Source organism: Microcaecilia unicolor, chromosome 2 (assembly GCF_901765095.1).
Source record: "Microcaecilia unicolor chromosome 2, aMicUni1.1, whole genome shotgun sequence".
NCBI classification, from domain to species: Eukaryota; Metazoa; Chordata; class Amphibia; order Gymnophiona; family Siphonopidae; genus Microcaecilia; species Microcaecilia unicolor.
This window is the reverse complement of record NC_044032.1, coordinates 302,880,702-302,904,421: the sequence shown is the minus strand read 5'-3', so window position 1 is coordinate 302,904,421 and position 23,720 is coordinate 302,880,702. Positions and strand designations below refer to the sequence as shown.

Below are 23,720 nucleotides of genomic sequence, written 5' to 3'. Positions count from 1 at the left end.
TAATTTCCTGTTTAAATAAAATAAAGACATGAATATAATCATTAAATAGAGACACACAGGGCTCCTTTTACAAAGCTGCGCTCCTAGAGGTCCCTTTACTAAGTGGCAGTAAGCCCACCACGGGCTTAGCGCTCGCCAATCTGGAGCTGGCGCTGACAGTAGTTCCACCCCCAGCACGCGGCATTTCCAGTTCTAGTGGAAATATTCAAAAAAATATTGCTGCAGGGGGTTACCTGGCAGGAATCGGGCAGTGCCGTGCACTACCTAGTTACCACAGGGTTAGTGCGAGAGCCTTTACCACCACCTGAATGAATGGCAATAAGTGCCCTCCCCCATGGCCACGCGGTAAGAGTAATCTTACCACATGGCCATTTTTTCAGCCTTTTTATCCACTGTGGTAGAAAGGGCCTCAGCAAGCGGCAAAAACAGCCCCCGCCGCTACCTCAGGGCCCTTCTTACTGTAGCTTAATAAAAGGGCCCCCTAATTAGAAGCTTCTTCGCATTCAGCGCACCGTCAATCGGGAGTGCAGCTTTGTAAAAGGAGCCCATAGCCAGCAGTCCCCTCTCTGGTTCTGATGTACTGTAGAACTTAGAATCTCTTACCAAGAAAACTTTCAATAGTACTTTTCTTATTTTACAGGAGATCTCTTTCACAAGATTTGCTATTGTTTGGTTTTAAATGTTTCTTCCTGCATAGCACAGAGTAAAAGTAGCAGAAAGTTTACCAACATAGATTTGCACAATGCTTGTGAGTCTTGCATGCTTTTTTTTGGAAAGGTCTTGTAAAACCTATCAATTAGAGTTGGGCAAGGCAGCATGGAAGTCAGTGCCAGTCCAAATGGCTTGAAACAGGGTGCCCCATAAAATACCATCACAAAAACAACTACCATGAAATAAATTATGCACTAATTAGTATAAAAACTGTCCATTCTGGGTCAGTATGAGAAAAAAATACACTGGGCAGGATGTAGATTTGGAAGGCAGCATAAATTACAAAAACTAGTGATTTGTCTTGCTTAGATTTAAGAAAGAACAAAGACTTAAAAACTACCCAAGCTTGAAGCTGGGTCTCCATGGTTTATCGACATCCATAAAACAAAACAAAAAAAATTCACATGATTAAACCTATTATTTTGCACATGTTCTACAAAAGATTATGCTTCCAATGAAAAAAGCAAAGCAATATGAACTAAGGGAGGTAACACACAGAATGAAATGGAAAGCAATGCTATTAAAATAGATATCAAATATAAGGCACTCTAAATGCAAAATAAAAACAAAACTGCAGCAGCATTTTTAAACAATGCTACGTGCCACAAAATGTCTTTCTAACAGAGCAAACATGAGTTTGGCTTTGCCCTTGTACAATATCATAGAATCTAAGTTTCATAGCACATACTATAGACACTATACAAGTAGATAACACTTTTTTCTTTAATTAAATATCTTCAAAGTTAATAGACAACAGCATTCTTCCCTCCTAATCAAATATGCACTGACCTTTCTCTCATGCACACTGCCTATATTTAATACATTTATTGCACTACCGCGTTCAAAAGATTGGAAGTATTCTGTGTGTGTGTGTTTCTCTGGTTGGAGGTTAGGTTTAAACGTCACTTGATGTGCATTCCTCTTTTCCCTTAAAACCTGAAATTAAGCACTGAATTTTGGAAACAGAAGGATATTTAAAAAACGCAGGATTCTAGAAAACGTTCTCACTGCTTCAATAAATCCAAATTATGGAAGGAATAAGATATATGTGTGCACACATACTTATACACACATGCACAAACATCCATTAGCAGCTACTTTATACTGTGCTCCTCCCTGTTGATTCCAAACAGACCAAAATCAAATAGTTTGACTTTAATAAATTGATTACAATGGGTAATGTCTCAGTTAAAAGCCAACAACAAAATTAAACAATAGTGTAAAAGTAATATCTAACAAAAAAGATGGTACTGAAGATAAATATAGGACTGCACAAAAATGTGCAAAATTATTGAACAGTTCTACAGCAAGGTATTACATGAAACAGTTCTACAGCTTGAAATAAAACTCTATAATTCTGAAAGAAACAAAGAACGGTATGCAATTTTGCTAATTCTCTGGATTAAAAAAAAAGAAATAAAGGGTTTACACAGTTAAAAAATGAAGCACAGATCAGCAGTATCTTTACAATACTGGAAAAAAAAAGAAAAGAAAAGAAAAGAAAAACTAGATCAATCTTTCTGGTTAAACGTTTCCTCTCGTCCTCTATGGGTTATCACAGATTGTTATTGATGGCAAGGGGGTGATTTTGAAGTGAAGAGTCCATTTTGTTTCAGGAATCCCAGATTCAGCCTCTCATTTCTAACACTGACATTTCACACTGAACTATAGTACCAAGCCAACATTTATCTGTGCAATCTGTTTGCAGTCCAGAACAAGATGACAGTTCTCTGCAATAATTTTCTCTCCCCTTTAATTTCAACTTGTTATATATCCTTTAAGTATCTGAACTCCATCAGATGCCTCGAATGTTAGAATTCTTTTATTATGTTTCTGATTATTGTTATTAAACTGTGAATTCTTGGTCCACTGGGAATAGTTTTTTTTTCTCTTTTTAATATTCCTACTAATTGGTCTTTAGCTAGGGTTAAGAAGTACTTCTCAAGCACGCTGTATGGCTCAGAAGAGGCTCCCCGGATCTTAAAGGGCCTGCAGTAAAAATCCAGGATGGTTCGGGGTTTTTACGTTGCATAGTGATCAAAGCTGCCAAGGTACTCTAGTGCAGCTCGATAGCAGAACTGATATTGATCCTGGGGAAAAAAGAGAGAAAGAAAAATCTGTAAGCACAATTCTTACTAGGAATACTCTTTCCCTACATATTAATATGTGCTAGGCCATTAACATCGTATTGCTTGCATATGACAAGAAAATGCCTTGTGGTGTGATGACATGTTACAAAGCACGTAAGAAATTTTACATTCCCAATTGATTACTGTAAGATTTGCTTTGGTACAAACAAAAACTTGATGCTCCAAAATCAAATAAATGGGAGTTAAGCGCTTTGCTACGTTGTGAGATGTGATGCAATGGCATTCTAATTCATCTACGATCACAGAGCTGTGTGTGTGGTTTGCAGAGTGCCACATACGTACAGACATATAATGGTAACGGCGCTGGTAATTGTGCGATCATTTTCTGCCATTCTTGCCACAAATACCCATTCCAACTGAGGTACATTGACAAGGAACTATACCTAATCATGAATGCCTGAATCAGCTGTAGAAAGAAACCTTCTCCTAATGTACGGAATGGGTAAAGTATTATACCGTGAACATGTATATATACTGCGGGTGCTTGCTACTGCATGTACTGGAACAGAACTGGTGGAAATTTTATTTTTTGTTACTCAATTTCTTTCTAGAAATTAATGAGATGGAAAACAGATAGTTTTCATTCTGTTCAAATTGTGAATTCTTTTTCTTCCAGCAAAATGCTAAAGTGAAATAAATGGAATTTACTTTTCAATCTTCTCAAGTGTTAACAGACTTTTTTTTCATGCAACTAAATTTTACCCTGAAAAATTTGCTGTATGCTATTATCCAAAAACTGTAAACGCTGTGACATTTATCTTGCCGGCTGGAAGACTTTTCACCGAGTTAGGCAATGACAATTGACATATTTCTGGAACACCCTTTTCAAAACCACTATTATGCTGCATGTGCAATGAATCATCACAAAGGAAAGTTTGAAATGGAATGGAAAACATTTGCTTACAAAGATTCACTTATTCCTGATTTGTATAAGCTTCCAAATATGTACGACAAAGTATGTACAATAAGGGATATTTCCTAAACAGTTACAGCATGAAGAGTGCTTGCTGTATAGTACCTTGCAAATATCGTTAGGCTTCTCTATTCTGTATCCAGAAATTATAACTCAATATGCTTTAGAGTTTGTTTCACAGTGCACACTATCAGTATGAAAGAACTATTACAGAAATATTCAAAAGCTCTTTTGACTGCAGAAGTTTACATGCACCTTGACTCAGTACTTGCTGGAAGCCCCTTCTGTGGCAATAAAAGCCACAAGTCATTTAAAATAAGTGTCTACCAACTTTGCATAGTGGGCTACTGTAACTTTTGTCCAACAAGACAAACGAGAAGGAAGAACGGACCTCACGTGAACGTGAGCAACAAACAAAACAGTGACGAGGAGGATATCAATTAGTCTTTATTGGAAAACAGCTAAAAAAGCGACCTGACACGGATGTGTTTCAGCACAAAAGGCCTTTCTCAGGGGTCTGATGAATCTCTGATGTTAGGGCAAGGATGCTAAACAATGAGATGGTTGATAAAGTCCTGGCTGTAAATTCCTGGTTGTCAAATCTTTGTAATATCCTCAATCGGACAGTAGCGCTGACTCTTGCCGTCCAGATGGCCTTTGCTTTTCAGCGCTACTATCCGATTGAGGATATTACAAAGATTTGAAAACCAGGAATTTACAGCCAGAACTTTAACAACCGTCTTATTGTTTAGCATCTTTGCCATAACATCAGAGATTCACCAGACTCCTGAGGCAGGCCTTTTGTGCCGAAACACAGCTGTGTCGAGTCGTTTTTTAGCTGTTTTCCAATAAAGACTACTTGATATCCTCCTCGCATCCACCTCACTGTTTTGTTTGTATCTTTTGTCTACTCTTTTTGGCAGTAAAGGGAAAGTGCTTTCAAGCTGGCTGGGGATCATCTGTGAACTGCAGTCTTCAAGCCTTGCCTCAGCTTTGACTCACCCACTCCAGGATAGTCTTGATGAGACACCCCATTGTTGCTCAGAATCATTGACCTGCTGAAAGGTGAATCTCCACCCCAATGTCATATAACAGGCTTTGCTCCGGGAGTTTCCTATATTTTGTAACATCTTCACAAGTCTCTCTGTTGCCTTGTTGCAAAGCATCCCCATAACACAGTGCTGCAACATCATGCTTTAATGCAGGAATGGTGTTAGCATGGTGTTATGCTCAGTTTGTTTACACCACACGTATAGCTTAGCGTTGAGACCAAAACATTACACTGTGGTATCAGACCACAAAACCTTCTCCCACGTGCTTGCAATGCCCTCAAATGAGTGCAAGAACTAAGTCTGTGCACACAGATCCCGTCTTCCACATAGAATCCCAGAGCAGCTGCGGCCTTCGAGTATCACTGGAGTGGAAGTCTGGTGGGTGGCAGTGGCAGCAGGAGAAGCAGTTTCACAGGTTCAAGATAGGATTGGTGGTCTTTTTTTGGGGGGGGGGGGGGGAGGGGGCAGGAAATCTAACATCTCCAAAACTGTGCTACCCTAGGCACAGGCCAAAGTGAATAAACAAGGCCTGCCCAGAGGTGACAAGTGATAGTGACTTTTGAGAGTTAATGTGACAAAGACAACTAGGTCACAAAACACAGTAATTTAGCCAAATTTTCAGACCATGTCACCCCTTTACCAGCACACACATATCTTATGTCACATATTTTCAGCTCTTTCATGAACAAAGCAGGCAGAAATGATGTCACTCACCTCTGTTTGTACCATGGCTGGCCGTTGCGTCCTCAGCATTTTGACAGTCTGGAAAATATCTACAACACCTTCATATCTCATTCTTTCCAATACGATGCTCAAGGTTATGAATACACCAGTCCTTCCAACACCCGCACTGTTGTAAAACAAAAGGAATAATGACTTGACCATTGCTATAAATAAATAAAATAACATACAGCAGGAAAGCATCAGGTACATTATTGTCTTAAAAGTGGGTCATATTTGCAATCCCTACATATGGAAAAGACAGTGTTTTCTATGGCAGCTTAGAGGTACATTCTACTACTACTTATCACGCTACTAGACGTATGCAGCGCTCTACACTGGACATAAAGAGAAAGTCCCTGCTCGAAAGAGCTTACAATCTAACTAGGACAAATAAGGAATAAGGGAGTTACAAAGGTGGGAATGATAAAAGTGGGTGCTGAACAAGTGAGTAAGGGTTTCCGCATACAGTTCAAACTCCTCTTATTGACCTGTAAGTGCATTCACTCTACAGCTCCTCAGTACCTCTCCACTCTCATCTCTCTCTACATTCCTCCCCGGGAACTCCATTCGCTGGGTAAATCTCTCTTATCTGCACCCTTCTCTTCCTCTGCTAACTCCAGACTCCATTCCTTTTATCTTGCTGCACCATATGCCTGGAATAGACTTCCTGAGCCGGTACGTCAAGCTCCATCTCTGGCCGTCTTCAAATCTAAGCTAAAAGCCCACCTTTTTGATGCTGCTTTTAACTCCTAACCCTTACTCACTTGTTCAGAACCCTTATTTTATCATCCTCACTTTAATATTCCCTTATCTCTTGTTTGTCCTGTTTGTCCTAATTAGATTGTAAGCTCTGTCGAGCAGAGACTGTCCCTTCATGCTCAAGTGTACAGAAATGATAAGTAGTAGTAGGAGGAGGAGGAGGATTTAAAAGTGATATTCTGTGATAAGAGAAAGTTTTGTATCAGCATTTCTGAAATTATGTGCCAATTCTGCAGCACATTTGCATACAGTTGAATCAATTTGCATGCTAAATATGGTAATTTTTTTTCCAATAACAAAATAGTAGTTGACCAAGCTAGCTTTGTGCCTGTGCAAATTATTTTGTTTAAGGAGTCTTAAGAGTGGGAGATGTCAGGTATTGATATGGGGAAAGAGGAAGAGGAGATCCCTAGGATAATGAGGAGATGGAGAGAAAGGAAGGACAAAGAAAGGGAGAGGAGAGGAGGCTTAGAGAAGGAAGAGAGAAAACAAAGACTGGGAATTTATAGAAAAGGTGAATGCATCAAGAAGGGAGACATGAAAATGAGAGAGAGAAATAGAAATAAGAAGGAGGAAAGAGGTAGGGACAGGAAAAGAATTGGGAAGGAGAAAACCAGGATGAAAGAATGGAGACAGGAGAATAAAGGGAAGTTGAGATCGTGGGGCAATCTAAAGAGGAGAAGGGGATATGTCCCCTCTTAGCGCCACTTTGTATTGCCACCCCCTCTCTATCCCTCTAGTCGTCACTGTTGTTCTGCCATCTCCCTACTTGGTCACCTTTTTGCCCCTTCCTCCACCTCCCCCATCCCAGCTGCCCTTCTCTTATCTCTGTTGCAATTGCCTAGTTATTGGTATCATGAGTGGATCATTGAAGGTTTTGCAAGTGACCCAGAACTCCATAGCAAGAGTTATTATGAATATATCGCAATTTAGTCATATTTCTCCTATCTTAAAGGCCTTAAAGTTTTAAATAATATTTCCCCGCTGTTTTGTTCTGCTCTAAGACTATACCAGCCATTCTGCTCTCTGATGACCTCTCAAAGGAACTTGCTTGAGGTTCCATCCTTCTGGCATGTGTATACGGAAGAATACAGATCATCTATTTTTTATCTTATTGGTTGTGAAATAAATTATCTGTCGAGCTCTGCTTAATACAGAACATTAATCAGTTTTAAAAAGAACTGAAAACCTTCTTCTTCCTCCAGGTGTATGGACAGTTGGAACAATGTGGACACTGGTGTTATACATTGAGATTTGCTTTTGGTTTATATTGCTGCTTGTTTCATCGATGATATGTTTTATGATGTAACATCTGTATTAGTCCATTTTATTATTTTATTTATTTATTAGGATTTATTTACCACCTTTTTTGAAGGAATTCACTCAAGGCGGTGTACAGTAAGCCAGTAAATCTGTTCTCCGCTTAGAATGCCATGATAATGCGGGCTACAAATATATTTTATTATTATTATTATTATTAAGTACTGACAATGCTACAATGCTGCAACCAAAATTATGAACCACACTTCTAAGACTGTATCAAATTTGTAGTTGGTACTGAGGCAAATTGCCAATTGCCCTATTTGTAATGCCAATATTTGATCATAGAGTGGCTGGTGCGGTTCTGGCCACTTTGTTGGGCAGATTGGATGGACCATGCATGTCTTCATCTGCCATCATATGTTGTCACAGGGGCTCATTTTAAAGCACTTAGGGGTCCTTTTTACAAAGGCACGGTGAAAAATGGCTTGCGGTAGTGTAGGTGTGGGTTTTGGGTATGCACAGAATCATTTTTCAGCGCATCTGTAAAAAAGGCCTTTTTTTTGCCGAAAATGGATGTTCGGCAAAATCAAAATTTTGGGTCTCAGACCTTACCGCCAGCCATAGACCTAGTGGTAAAGAATTTGGCTGGTAATGACCTATGCGCATCAGATGCCATTTGGCGTGTGTCCGCTACGCGCGCCAGAACATAAAAAATATTTTTCAGACATGTGTATTGGACGCACGCCAAAAATGAAATTACCACAAGAGCCATGAAATAGTCGGTCATTAAGTCCATTTTGGTGCACATTGGGTGCAAATAGACGCTTACGCGGCTTAGTAAAAGAGGCGCTTAGACACACAAAGTACCAAACGTTATTATGGTACTTTGTATGTCTAAGTGCTTTGGAAATGAGCCCCTATATTACTATTTTATAAAGATACAAGGGTCCTTTCACTATGGTGTGCACTAAATAAGACAATCATAAGAATATAATGGGCTTTTATCATTTAGCACGAGCTAATCATTAGCACACTGTAGTAAAAGGACCCCATAGGGATTCATGTTGCCTTTATAAAACAGACTTCAAATAGGAGCCTTTTTTTGACATTTCACATAAGCATTCTGTTTTAAAATCAGGCTCACAATGGGCTAGATTCTATACATGGCGCCTGAAAAATCGGAGTTGAAAAAATTAAAACCTAGACATATTCTATAAACCGCGCCTAACTTAGATGTAGTGTATAAAATTTACCTACAGCCCTTACCCACACCTAAACCTAGTCACAGGAATTTATGCCAAGTAAAACCTGGTATAAATACTTGCACCTAAGTTAGATGCGGTGCAGGGGTATTTTACAACCACATGCATAATTTTTTGTAATGTCTACGATCTGCCCATTCCATGCCCATAGCCAAACCCCTGTTTAGCTGTACGCATTAGAATTTACGAGCACCACTTTATAGAATACGCATAGCAAGTTGTGCATCTAAATTCTAATGAAAGCCAATTAGTGTCAACAATTGCTTGTTAAATGGCAATTATTGGCACTAATTGGCTTGTTAACTAAATAAATTCCAAGCGCAAATACAGAACATGCCTGGATTTGTGCACACAATTTTGGTCGTGCTATATAGAATCCGGGGGAATGTATGTATCCTTGCTTATATAGATTTTATAAGCAGGTGTGTAAGATATTCAACCTGATCCAACTGTATTTTATTTATTTTATTGCATTTGTATCCTACATTTTCCCACCTATTTGCAGGCTCAATGTGGCTTACAAAAACCTGTTATGGCATCGCCATTCCAGGGTAGCAAATATAATTGGTGTTATAACAAGATCAGGGATGAGAAAAAGATCTATACAGATAGTTATAGGAAGATACCTATCAGAATAGGGCGAAGTGGTGCAGTGTTATGATTAAGTTATGGATTCCCATTGTAGGCCTTGTTGAAGAGATAGGTTTTTAGAGATTTGCGAAAGTTAGTTATTTCGTTAATCGTTTTCAGGTCAGTTGGTACTGCATTCCAAAGCTGTGTGCTCATGTAGGAGAAGCTAGTCGCATGTGTTAGCTTGTATTTTACTCCTTTACAGTTGGGGAAGTGTAGATTAAGGAATTTGCGGGATGTTCTTTTAGCATTTCTGGGAGGCAGGTCCACGAGGTCTAGCATGTAGCTCGGGGCATCTCCATGTATGATTTTGTAAACCATCGTGCAGATCTTGAATGCGATATGCTCTTTCAGTGGGAGCCAGTGAAGTTTCTCTCTTAGGGGTTTTGCACTTTCATATTTTGTTTTACCAAATATGAGTCTGGCTGCGGTATTTTGGGCTGTTTGCAGTTTCTTGATAGTTTGTTCTTTACAGCTGGCGTATAATGCGTTGCAGTAGTCCAGGTGACTTAGCACCATCAATTGTATCAGTTTACTGAAAATGGATCTCGAGAAGAAAGGTTTTACTCGTTTGAGTTTCCAAATGGAGTGGAACATCTTTTTCGTTGTGTTCTTCACGTGGGTTTCAAGTGTGAGATTTCGATCAATGGTAACGCCAAGAATTTTCAGATTGTTTGAGACTGAAAGAGAAAGGTTTGGTGTTGTTATGGTGTTGAAGTTACTTGTGTTATGTTGTGAAGTGAGTATTGCGTTTTTTCTGCGTTGAGTTTTAGCTGGAATGCATCAGCCCAGGACTGCAGGATTTGGAGGCTTTGATTGATCTCGTTGGTGATTTCCCTTAGGTCGTGTTTGAACGGGATATAAATCATGACATCGTCTGCATATATATAGGGGTTGAGGTTATGATTGGCTAGTAGCTTGGCTAAGGGTATCATCATTAGGTTGAAGAGGGTTGGTGAGAGGGGGGATCTTTGGGGAACTCCACATTCAGGTGTCCATGAGGCTGAAATATCCTTGTTTGCTATTACTTGGTATGATCTTGTGGTCAAGAATCCTCTGAACCAGTTCAGAACGTTACTTCCAACTCCAAAGTATTCTAGAATATTTAGTAATATTCCATGGTTGACCATGTCGAATTGTAGGAGGAGTATGTTATTGCCAGTTGCAATTGTTTTTTTTAAATGTGTTCATTAACGTCACTAGTACAGTTTCAGTGCTGTGGTTCGAACGGAATCCTGATTGAGACTCATGTAGAATCGAGTATTTATTTAGGTAATCCGTGAGTTGTTTCGTCACTACGCCTTCCATGAGTTTGGTTATTTTAGAAGAGTGCAGCTCATATTTAAATGCTCCTCTGTGTCCTGACTAGTTTTGAACAGTGCAACAGCTGTTTCTAATTCAATATGTTCATTAAAAATGACTACACTGTCAAACAGCAGTACTAACATCTTACTGAAACAAATGTGAAATGTGAGATCCACAACAGCAACCATCACATGCAAAGGGGACTCAAAACACTTTTTAAAAAAAACCAAATAAAGGGGCCGTTTTACCAAATGGTGGTAAGCCCAATGCGGGCTTACCTCTCGCTACAAGGGAAGTATCGCCGGGCTAGCGCAGCAGCCCAGTGGCAGTTCCCTCCCCCAGCGTGAACCATTTCCAGTGCTGCAAAAATATTTCAATTTTTGAGGGCTGGTGTATACCCGGCGGTAATCAGGCAGTGCTGCGCACTGCCCGGTTACCGCCAGGTTAGCGCGGGAGCCCTTACTGCCACCTCAATCAGTGGCATTAAATTCTCCCCCCAAAACAGCCACACAGCAAGTGCTTCACTTGCCGCACTGTCATTTCTTTAAGAAAAGAGAAACCTGCCTTTTACCCACTGTGGTAAAAGGGGGCCTCGGCAGCACAGGCCCCCTTTTGCATAGCTTCGTAAAAGCACCCCAAATTCATATAGTTGAAAATGTAGCACTTTATCCTATTGGCAGCATTAAATTACAAACAACGATGGTGCTATGTACCAAAAAAGTTATATGTGGCTACATGTAGGCCTAGATTCTATATATCATGCCTAAAATATTGGCGCCAAAAATCCGTGCCTAGGCATATTCTATAAACTACGCCTAAATTTAGGTGTACTTTTATAGAATATGCCTATATTACTGTGCAGTTCATAGAATTTGCCAAATGCCCGTGTGCGTTACTAAATTTAGTCGCAGGCAGTTATGCCAAGTAAAACTTGGTATAAATGCGGATGCCTAAATTAGGCACAGACCAGGTGTATTCTATAATAATGCGCATAGATTTAGACACATCCACAACCCACCCTTTTCATGGCCACACCCCCTTTTCAACTATGCTACTTTGAATTTACATGCATCACATTACAGAATACGCTTAGACAGTGTAAGTTTTTATTAATGCCAATTAGTGTCAATAATTGCTTGTTAACTGGCAACTTATGTACTTATGAATTCGTTGCTGGAGAACATAGTGAAGGCGGTTAGCATGGCAGGGTTTAAAAAGGGACTGGACGGTTTCCTAAAGGACAAATCCATAGACCACCTCTAAATAGACTTGGGAAAAATCCACAATTTCGGGAATAACATGTATAAAATGTTTGTACGTTTGGGTAGCTTGCCAGGTGCCCTTGACCTGGATTGGCCGCTGTCGGGGACAGGATACTGGGCTTGATGGACCTTTGGTCTTTTCCCAGTATGGCATTACTTATGTGCTTATAACTATTGGCGCTGATTGGCTTGTTAACTAATTAAGCTGTGTGCACAAATCCAGAATATGACCGGTCGCGCTATATAGAATCTGGGAGATTGTGTGTATTTTTTTAGCACAGTTGTTCAAAGCACACTTTGACAGTCTTCAGACTGGGCACTGCCCCTCTTCCTGTTATTGTGAATCAGCTATTCAGAACCCCTTTGTACCACCAAGCAGTAAAAATTTATTTGCGGTATTGTACCCTCAAGAAGCAAAAAGAGTTAGATAATGAGGAAAACGAGGAATGATTAAAAAAAATCTCTGCTGTTTCAGATCCTAATTAAATAGTGAGGGATACGCATCAGTAAAGGCTGCAGAAAATGGATGGATGCATTTTCTTTTTGATAGGAGCTGACAGGCATATTTAAAAAGTGTGGGATCTTTACGGAAGAATGCTTTAGTGGAGGGGCATAGTTGAAAGGGGCGCCCAAGTTTTTCTGAGGATGTCCTCGCAGGATGTCCCGGCGAAGGGGTGGGCAAACCCGTATTATTGAAACAAGATGGGCGGCCATCTTTCGTTTCAATAATACGGTCGGGGACGCCTACATCTGGAAATTTAGGTCGACTTTAGAGATGGTCGTTCCTAGAGATGGTTGTCCCTGATTTTCGGCGATAATGGAAACTGAGGACGCCCATCTCAGAAAAGACCAAATCCAAGCCATTTGGTCGTGGGAGGAACCAGAATTCGTACTGCATTGGTCCCCCTGACATGCCAGGACACCAACCAGGCACCCTAGGGGGCACTGCAGTGGACTTCACAAATTGCTCCCAGGTGCATAGCTCCCTTACCTTGTGTGCTGAGCCCCCCAACCCGCCCCCCCCCAAAGAAAACTCACTCCCCACAACTGTACACCACTACCATAGTGTCATGGAGCTGGGTATGACATTTGAGGCTGGGAAAAAATATTTAAAAAGTTTTTTTTAGGGTGGGAGAGGGTTGGTGACCACTGGGGGAGTAAGGGGAGGTCATTCCCAATTCCCTCCAGTGGTAATCTGGTCAGTTCGGACACCTTTTTTGAGGCTTGGTCGTAAGAAAAAATGGACCAAGTAAAGTCGCCCAAGTGCTCGTCAGGGATGCCCAAGTTTTTCCATTATCAGTTGAGGACACCCATGTGTTAGGCACGCCCCAGTCTCGCCTTCGCTACGCTTCCGACACGCCCCTGTGAACTTTGGATATCCTGAAAACCCAGCTGGCAAGGGGGTACTCCAGGACTCACTTGGGAAACACTGGTGTATATTACCAGAAGCAAAAATTTGCAGGTGGACTTCCTAAGCATGTTCTGTTACACAGTTTCACTGCTGGGAAGGTGTACCACTAAAATGGCCAAGAGATGAGCCTCTGCCCACTTGCAAACCCAGATAGCTTCCAGAGTCACCGCCTCACTCTGAGTCCTTTCCATTGGTTTGGACTGGTCTATGGGAATGAAAAGGAAAGGAGGACGGGCTTCCTGCCAGTTGCTGCTCAGTGAGTGTCTCCTGGATTACTTTTGGAGGGACATCTAAGATAATCTGTTTCTGGGAGCCCGGGGTGTTCTTGTGCTTTCACATTTGTAATGGCATGGCTCCAGCATAGCCAGAGTGTGTATTGTAATATTTGTTAGGTGTATTTTATTGTCTGTGAAAATCTCAAGATGTATTAGTGTTATAAACTGCTCCAAGCTTCCTTGCAAATAAATACATTTTCATGTCTCCCCGAAGAAGTTCATAACCATATTTATTTACATTTGAGAAATATTAGGTCAATGTTGAGCTGTGGCAGCGATCAGATTTTACTAAATGCCAGCTGCAGTGTTTAAACAAGCATGTATATTCAGTGCTGCTATATGGAGAGTCAACAGTGCTGAATTTATGCCGAGACTGCTGATTATAAATAAACTAAATTAATTGCCGCTGGATTCACATATAGCTGTGACACAGAGCCGCTCTATGTATAAGTAAGTGGTTTAATTTAGGGCAGGTTTTTTGTGGCCAAAATTAAATTGCTTAGCTTTATGAGTGGCAGCTGAGTATTGCCACTATGGGATAGATTCAATAAATGATACCCAAAGTTAGGTGAAAGGAGAAAGCACAGGAGAGTGGAGGAACAGCAATCCCTAAGACCGTAGCACCAAAACCAAAAATTAGGATGAAAGGATTGTCAGTTCCAGACCACAAGGGCAGAGGCATAGCTGAGTTGCCAGGGAAGCAGCCATAACCCCAAACAGACTTCTGATGGCTCTGGTGCCTATTTTTCACGCAATCTGTTGTGTTTAAAATACGCGCTGGTGGCAGTTTGCTCTCCGTTCTCCCTGCGCCCTCAACCTAGCTACACTTCTGCACAAGGGAGATGATAAAGTTCTTGTATGTGGTATTTATTAGGAGTACACCAAACCAACTCAGGAGTCTGAAAATGTGGTGTATACTCATATACTGGAACCTTGTACAACTTGAGTGATATAAAGAGTGTTCTAAAAACGCTGCTTATGCGTGTCACAAAAACATATCTGATCTTGTCAGAAAGGCTTCCAGGTTCAATTCCCTCTGCAGCTCTGTGTGACCCTGCGCAAGTTACTTAGCCCTCCATTGCCCCAGGTACAATGCATACTACTTAGATTGTGAGCCCTTAGGGACAGTACTAGTGTCTATACAGAAAGTTGTACTTGTTAACCACTGAGGGCTAGATTCTATATATGGCGCCTGAAAATTCCACACAGAAAAAAAATACACCTAGGCGTATTCTCTAAAGCATGCCTATATTTTATAGAATAGGCTTAAATTTCCACGCTTGACATAGAATACACCGAGCGCCTCTCCACGCAATCAAATTCAGTTGCGGCAATTTACGCCAATTTTTACTTGGCATAAATTCCAGCACCTAAATTAAGTGCAGCGAGTGTATACTATAAGAAAGCGCATAGATTTTAGAAATGCCCTGCCCATGACCATGCCCTTTTTCAACTAAGTGACTTAGAATTTAAGCACACCATGTTACAGAATGCACATAGCAAGTTCTGCACATAAAAATGAATGCCAATTAGTGCTGATAATTGCTTGTTAACATCCAAATGACAGTGCTGATTAGCTACTGAACCAATTTAGTTACACATACTGTTATAGAATATGCTTCAATTTCTGCATGGAAATTCAGGCATGACATATAGAATCCCAGGGTGTATGCCTATGTGAAGGCCTCAATGGTATATCAAATGTGCTAAAGAAATAATACTATTTTGCCAAACTATAAAGGTTTTAGCTGCACGTTTGATGCAGCACAAGATAGAAAGAATTGTATGTAAATGACTGTGATGTTTTAATTGGATAAATGATGTATTGATATTGGTTTTGTTTTACTTTTTACTTTATGTTTTATTTGTGTATTCTTACAAATAGAGAGGAAAATAAATACTGAGATTAAATAAACAAAAACAGAATACTAGCTTAGTGTGCATTTCGGGCTAGATTCTATATATAGTGCCTTAAAATCAGCGCCAAAAAATATGCCTAGGTGTATTCCATAAACAACACCTAAACTTAAGTGCAGTTTATAGAATATATCTAGCTGGTTTATGGAATACACCTAGCGGCCATGCCTGTGCCAAACTCCAAGCGCGTCGTCCATTTACACCAAGTAAAACTTGGTGTAATTACCAGTCCCTAAGTTAGGTACGAAGTAGGTGTATTCTATAATATATAACCGGGCGCGTAGATTTTCAGAACACCCATGGCCCGCCCATTCCACAACCATGGCCACACCCCCCTTTTTGGCAGCACACATTAGAATTTATGCACACTTTACATACAGAATACGCTTAGCAAGTTGCGCACGTAAACTGTAATTAATGCTAATTAGTATCAATAATTGTTTGTGAAGTGGCAATTCTCGGCGCTGATTGGCTTCTTAAGTAATTAAATTGAGTGCGCAGATCCAGAATATGACTGTACTTGTGTGCACAATTTCAGTCACTGGGGTTTGTGCCAAACTTTAGACATAAGCACTTACGCTTGTCAAAGGTTGGAGTAAATGCTTGTGCCAAACTGATTGCAGTTAGGTGCGCAAATGCAGGTATTCTATAACACCCTGCCTAATTTTGGGAAATGCTCCTGATCTATGCCCCTCCTATGGTATGCCCCCTTTGGAGCTGTGCACTATGAAATTTAGGTGTGTATGTCACAGAATAGAGAATAGGGCTATTCTATTCTACGCATAACTCCTAACTTCTGCCAATTAAGTGCTTCTTAACCCCAATAATTAATTGTTAGCGGCTAATTGACTAATTCATTTATACACAGATCTGGGATAAGCACTCAAAAACTGGGCACCCAAATTTCAGCGACCTGTACAGAATCTAGTATTAAGGGCTCCTTTTACTAAGCAGTGGCATACAGGAAGTACTGCCAGGCTACTGCAGCAGCCTGGTGGTACTTCCCACCTCTAGCACTCTGTCATTTCCGGTGCTACAAAACGTTATCTATTTTTGTAGCACCGGAGTGTACCTGGCAGTAATTGGGCAGTGCCGTGCGCTGCCCAGTTACCACCAGGTTAATGGGGGAGCCCTTACCGCCATCTCAATGGGTGGCAGTAAGGGCTCCCCTCAAAATGGCCGTACGGTAAGTGCTTTACTTGCCACACAGCCATTTCCTGCAGGAAGGTGAGAATTTCCTTTTACCAGCTTCAGTAAAAGGGGGCCTTGGCGTGTGTGTAAAATACATGCCAATGCCAGCGCTGGCCCCCTTTTGCCGCAGCTTGGTAAGAGAGGCCCTAAATGTATAGTTAGGTGAAACGCTTCATTCTGCCTCAGCATTATTGGAATAGGTTTGGGGCATATTAAAGGGAATTCTCAGCAGCACTATCCATATACCCCCTAATTCTATGAAAAGTGCTAAAAATGTGTGTGCTAATTTGAGCACGTGCGCCCAATCTGTGCACGTATTTTAATTGAATAATGAGCTAATTAGCACCAAGTGGCTTTTTAACAAATAACTATTGCCACTAATTAGAGTCAATTAACATGTACGTGCCTAAATTTAACACGCGAGTCGGAAAAGGAGGCGCAGAAATGGGAGGGCCATGGTGGATTGGAGGCGTGACTTTTAGTTATGCACATAATTACAGAACAAGGGGGCTCCATGCTTTCGTTGGTGCAAATGGCCACGTCTAAATGTAACCAGATTACTTAGTCTATAATTATCATGAAGGACATGTGGGAAAATTCCACAATCCACATCAATATGTAAACAGTGTATATGTGTGAAGCAGAAAAAAAACATCAAAGTATTCATGAGAAATTCTCAGAGGTATAACTCACCCAAGCAGAGTGCCAACCCTAAGTTAAAAGGCTGTTCTTAGAGGGTTGATAAGTTTCTCAATCATGGAAATTCTCCTTCTTTTTAACCTTTTTTATTTTTGTAAGTACCCTTGTGCCCCAATATTTTATGAGTTTTATACGAGTTTTATACTAGAGGACTAGAGGGCATGAGTTGAAGCTACAGTGTGGTAAATTTAAAACGAATCGGAGAAAATTTTTCTTCACCCAACGTGTAATTAGACTCTGGAATTCATTGCCGGAGAACGTGGTACGGGCGGTTAGCTTGACGGAGTTTAAAAAGGGGTTAGATAGATTCCTAAAGGACAAGTCCATAGACCGCTATTAAATGGACTGGAAAAATTCCTCATTTTTAGGTATAACTTGTCTGGAATGTTTTTACGTTTGGGGAGCGTGCCAGGTGCCCTTGACCTGGATTGGCCACTGTCGGTGACAGGATGCTGGGCTAGATGGACCTTTGGTCTTTCCCAGTATGGCACTACTTATGTACTTATGTACTTGTGATATACACTATAAACAATGAAAAATATGTATCACAGGCATTGGGACATTTATTGTCAATTGCAGGTTGTGGCAGCATGAATCCAGGTCCCTGACGCAGATACTTTCGAAATTCTGCGGTGTCGGACATTAGGAGGGATCCTGCCAGTGAGACCCTCTGGAGGATTGAGGAGCTAGGGGGAGAAGTGTCATGTTATAATGGCTGCCGGGTGTAGAGAGTTCACCCGACAGCCCTGAGATAAGTGTGATTTAAGTTATTAGCTATTAAGCTTTGTTGTGCTTTCCACAAATATGAAGTAGAGAGGTGTGGTAGCCGTGTTAGTCCACTTTTAAAGGTAATCAATAGAAATAAAACAAAATAAAACATGAAAAAGAAAATAAGATGATACCTTTTTTATTGGACATAACTTAGTTCATTTCTTGATTAGCTTTCGAAGGTTACTTATCTGATCTGACGAAGAAGGGCAACCTTCGAAAGCTAATCAAGAAATGTATTAAGTTATGTCCAATAAAAAAGGTTTCATCTTATTTTCTTTTTCATAAATATGAAGGACATGTGATGGTTTTGTGAAAATTGTGACAAGACAAGCCTTAGGGTTGGCACTCTGCTTGGGTGAGTTATACCTCTGAGAATTTCTCCTGAATACTTTCATGTTGTTTTTCTCTGCTTCATACATATACACTGTTTACATATTGATGTGGATTGTGGAATTTTCCCAAATATCCTTCATGAAAATTATACACTAAGTACCCTGCTTTTTTGTGGTTAATAGGTGTATCTACCAGTGGTTTTATTGGGAATTATGCATTAGTATTGGGTCGTGCCTAAATATAGGCATGATCCCTGGGCTTAAGTACTATTCTATAAATCGCGCCTAATTTTAGGCACCGTGTATAGAATACCGTTATGTGCTTTTTTTCACCACCGATTTTTTTAGGTACCAGTCTTTATCAATAAACTCTTGCTGTGAACTTTTTTTGAGTCTAGTAGTAGTTTCATCGACATCATCCACCTTGTCACCTTCGCTGTGCCTTTCTCTAAATTTAGCGGTGGCCACTAAATATACAATCTCTTTCCATATTGGTCCCTATGTTTTTATCAAAAACTAAGATGTTTTTAGCTCACCTGCAGTGAACAGAGATTGGCCCATCCTGACCAAACTGTTCTTTTGTTTTATGCACTTGGCCTATGAAATCGATAAATCCTTCTCCGGACTTTGGCACTCCTTGCTCTGGCCAGTCAGTGAACTGGAACTGTCGAACTGTTCGTGACTGGCCATCCTTTAAGGAGAAAAGCAGAGACAAAAGAAATAAATATTACATGGTTATGTAAGAGTCAGTACACCAACATGATACACAGTAATGATACCAGAACTCAAATTAACAGTTGTTGCAAATGAGGTTTCTTGAACGAAAGGCATTAGAATCCCCTCCTCCCAGTTCAGAACTGCCTTCCCATTGCTGCTGTTACTTCTGCTGAAATGCTCCTATTTGTCAGGTTCCTTCCTGGTACAGGAAGACAGCAAGAAACTGAGAACAGGACTGCAGAAAGGAACCACAAAGCTCATCTTCTCCTTGGAACACCAGAAATTCTTAAAATATAAGAACTGCCACCATACTGGGTCAGACCAAAGGTCCATCTAGCCCAGCATCTTGCTTCCAAGAATGGTCAATCCAGGTGAAAAGCACCTGGCAGGATCCCAAAAAGAATCTACCACAGTACTTATCTTCAGGGATAAGCAGTAGCTTCCCCCCATAATGCTTTATGAACTTTTCTTCTGGGAATTTGACTAAACATTTGTAAACCCAGTTAGCTAATTGCTTTTACCACATCCTCTGGCAATGAGTTCTAGGCTTAACTATACACTGAGTGAAAAAATATTTTCTCTGGTTTGTTATAAATGTACCATTTTGCAATTTTATGGCATGTCCCCTAGTCTAAGTAAACAATTGATTCACTTTTACTCATTCCAGTCCACTGATCATTTTATAGACCTCTATCATATCTCGCCCTCAGCCACCTCCAAGCTGAAGAGCCCCAACTTCCATAGCCTTCCTTCATAGGAGAGTCCTTCCATTTCCTTAATCAGTTTGGTCATCTTGTTTCTATGGCTTTCCCTTTCATTCCTCTGCAACCATGGGACCTCTGTGCTTTTCCTTAGTTTTTGTAAATCTTCTTAGGGCCTGAGTCATCACTTAACTGGTTAAGATAACCATATAACTAAAACTGCATAAAACAGTACTATCATTGTGTGGTTCTTCATAGCTGAATATTGCACTTAACTGAGTGTGTTTTAACCAGCTACTTATACCCAGAAATTCAATGCTGGAGCCTGAACATGTTCCCGGTACTGAATTTCTGGATTTAATGCCAGTGGCGGTCAGCAAAACGCTGAATATCGGGCCCTAGAGGCTCATTTTCAAAGAACAAAATTACCCTCAATCCCCCGCGTTCTGCATAGGTCAACAAAATTTTGGAATGGATCCCAGATCTGTGTGTAAACTAATTAGACAATTAGGTGCTAACAATCAATTATTGAATTAACAAGCACTTAATTGGCAATAATTAGGATTTACGCACAGATCTCCCTATGCCCTATTCTATAACATTAGTGCCTAAATTTCAAAGCGTGCAACTGAAAAGGAGGTGTGGCCATGGGGGGACGGGGGCATTCCCAGAAATTAGACACAGTGTTATAGAATACCTGTATTTGCAGGCCTAACTGCTATCAGTTGGGCATGAGCATTTAAACTAACATTTTGGTGGGCATAAGTGCTGAAGCCCAAAGTTAGGCGTGAGAAACACGCTAAGTCAGCATTCTGCAATGGGCACTCTGCACAGAGTGCCCTTTGCAGAATACTAGATAAGCATAGATCTTAACAGCGTCTAATTTGGGGCGCGATTTAGTGAATCTGGCCCAATATACCTACCTTGTATAATTTGCACTGGCTACCTGTGATGGCTAAGGACAAATTTAAGCATTTTTTTCTTTTATTTACAATCCTGAAATACGAAAGCCCATTGCAGCTGACAAATCCCTTACTGATATTAGATTCAGTGAGAACACTATCGTCACAAGTCAAGGGCTGTTGCCTGTTCCTTCCTTGCAGATGACAGAGAAGTTACTGACACAGGATCTCTTATGTTCAGTTACGGGCCCCCATCTTTGTAATACCTATCAAACTAAGGTTGATGCCTGATGTTGAAAGCCGTGAAGAGCTTGGCTATTTACAAAGCAAGATTCTACAACTGAATCAGTGGAGAATATTGTCTGGATTTGGGATGAAGATACTGAATCCTACTTAACTTTTCAGGACTGCAGTTTGTATGTCCTTGGTGTTCTAAGATGTCTAGGTTTTAACGTAAACCGAGGAAAATATTGAGATCTGTGGTATACAATAAATAAATTAATATGTATGATCAGAAAGTAAATGACAGTATAGTGTTGAACGGCAAGCAGTTTGCAAACCCGTGGTGTGCTACAGTCCAATGAACTGTAGTGGGCTTTCAGTCAGAAGCAATTTCTTCTACTGTCTTTTATCTTCTGGTGCACTGGGCATGTATTTAAATGAGCTTAGTCTTTTCTCAGTAATTTGGTTAATGTAGTTGCACTATGGCATATTCAATTTGCTCATGCAAATTGCATCTTTATCACATATATTCTTTTAAAAGTTACTCTACATAACTTGCAATGTCACTCGGTGGCATTCCATTCCACATAAAGATATTAGATATGGCTGGATGAAGCCTTGTGCTGCTTTCCCAGTGTCATGATAATTCAATGATTTTACAGTACCGTTTGCAGAATGTACAAGGATTTTCTGTTTCCCTTGTGCAATCGCAAAAACTCTATATGCAGCAGCTGAACATTGTCAAACTATGACATTTAAGAGAAGTGACACAAATTGTGCTTTTGCTGTTAACCTTCATGCCTTCTGGATTCCTCACACATGCTGACAGTATCCATTTTCCTGATACGGTGGGGTGAAACAGCACATGCCATGTCAACATATTTCTAAGCATTAGCAGAAGCATCCTTGAATAAGGGAAATTAAGGGAAATGCAGTGAATAACATCCAAAATTCATCATTCTGATCTGGCTCCTGTCATGCTAAATTCCCCTATTATCTCTATGCTGGGACCAGGGTCAGTAATGTAGAAAACACCAGCCCTATTAAAAAAAAAAAAAAACCAGAAAATTTTAAGACAGCCATTTATTCTCCAGTAAAACAACTGTCTTTTCCTCTTGAACGTTGTCATACAGGCTCTTTCAAAGTAACAAAGCGTATTAATTTCCATACTTATTTTTCTTTTCTTTACTGAACTATTTCCTAGTCTACTATGATGTTGGAAGCATGAGAAATCTCAGCTTTTTGTGAAGCCATTTGTTAAAATTTCAGATGATATATTCTCTTTTCTGTTACATCTACTGTACAAACACATTCAATAAAGCACTGCTAAAAAGTGCTTGTGAACTATATGTCAGTGATTAAAAAATGCTACCTTTGAAAAGCAATATAAGCAGAGAAAAGCATGATACGGAAAAAGCTAAGGGGGCAATTCTATAACTGGGCGCCTCCAGTTAGGCATGGTGATGATGTGCGTCGGGTTTGAATTCTATAATGGCGCACACAAGATGCTGTTAGAGAACATTTGTGTAAATCGGCACTGGTGCACCTAAAGTTAGGGATGATCATTTATGCCAGGTCAATGGCTGGCATAAATTGACGCAATTAAATGTTCCATACTATGCGCACAACTGATAGCCTTCTATATGTTACATGCATAAATAGGAGGCGCACCCATGCCCTGCCCATATGTATTCCCCTTTGCAGCCACACACTAAAGCCCTTACAAGCTACCTTATAGAGCAGCACATAATGCACTTACGTGCATAAGGGCCACAATTCTGTGCACTTACTTGCAAAACATGCATATAATTCCACTTGCCTTGCTACAGAATTTCACTTCAAATGTTCAGGCACTTACGATCTTGTGTTTCTACATATGTTTTGCTGTAGCAATAGTCACTGTTCCCTCTAAGCTGAGCGGGAGACCTGCACCTACAGTCCTACCAGTGGGGGGTGCTGTTTTATTATTACATTTTCAACAGTGAGGGCAGGCAAACTCTGCAAGACTCCAGGGATCCTGCCTGTCCCTAGCGAATGAGAACACAATATTAAAGCACCACCCCCCCACTGGCAGCAATGTAGTTGGAGGACTCCCGCTCAGCTTAGAAGGAACAGTCGTGATAGTAGGGATGGTCGGTCGGTCGGTCCGTCTGCATGCATTGGTTTGTCTGGGCACACACAAACAAACCTAACTGTAGAGTGTAGTAGCTGGTTAGAAATCGGTGTGATGGAAGGAGGTCTGGCTCTGCCATGGAAATCAAATCCATTGTGAAAAGAAGGGGCCCGCCCAAGTTAAAATTGCAGAAGTATGCTGTGAGAAGCCCAACCTTGCTGCACCGTATGCCTGGAATAAACTCCCTGAGCCGGTACGCCAAGCCTCATCTCTGGCCATCTTCAAATCTAAGCTAAAAACCCACCTCTTTGATGCTGCTTTTAACTCCTAAACCTAACCCTTCAACTGTCCCCTATCCCTGATATGTCCTGTCTGTCCTAAACCTTATCCCTTACTTGTCCTGTCTGTCTGTCATAATTAGACTGTAAGCTCTATCGAG

General features: G+C 40.6%; 1 protein-coding gene across 12 annotated transcripts in view; it reads right to left on the bottom strand.

Moving 5' to 3' along the window:
- Positions 1-231: 231 nt before the first annotated feature.
- Positions 232-23,720, bottom strand: part of PTPRD (protein tyrosine phosphatase receptor type D) — a 1,064,164-nt gene continuing 1,040,675 nt past the window's right edge. For all 12 annotated transcript variants that reach the window (XM_030194293.1, XM_030194296.1, XM_030194294.1 and 9 more), the window contains 3 exons: positions 19,163-19,317; positions 5,541-5,676; positions 232-2,801 (listed from right to left, as the gene is read on the bottom strand). In XM_030194293.1, coding sequence (XP_030050153.1) covers positions 2,733-2,801; positions 5,541-5,676; positions 19,163-19,317 — 360 coding nt within the window. In that variant the 3' untranslated portion in view covers positions 232-2,732. The remainder of the gene's footprint in view (positions 2,802-5,540; positions 5,677-19,162; positions 19,318-23,720) is intronic.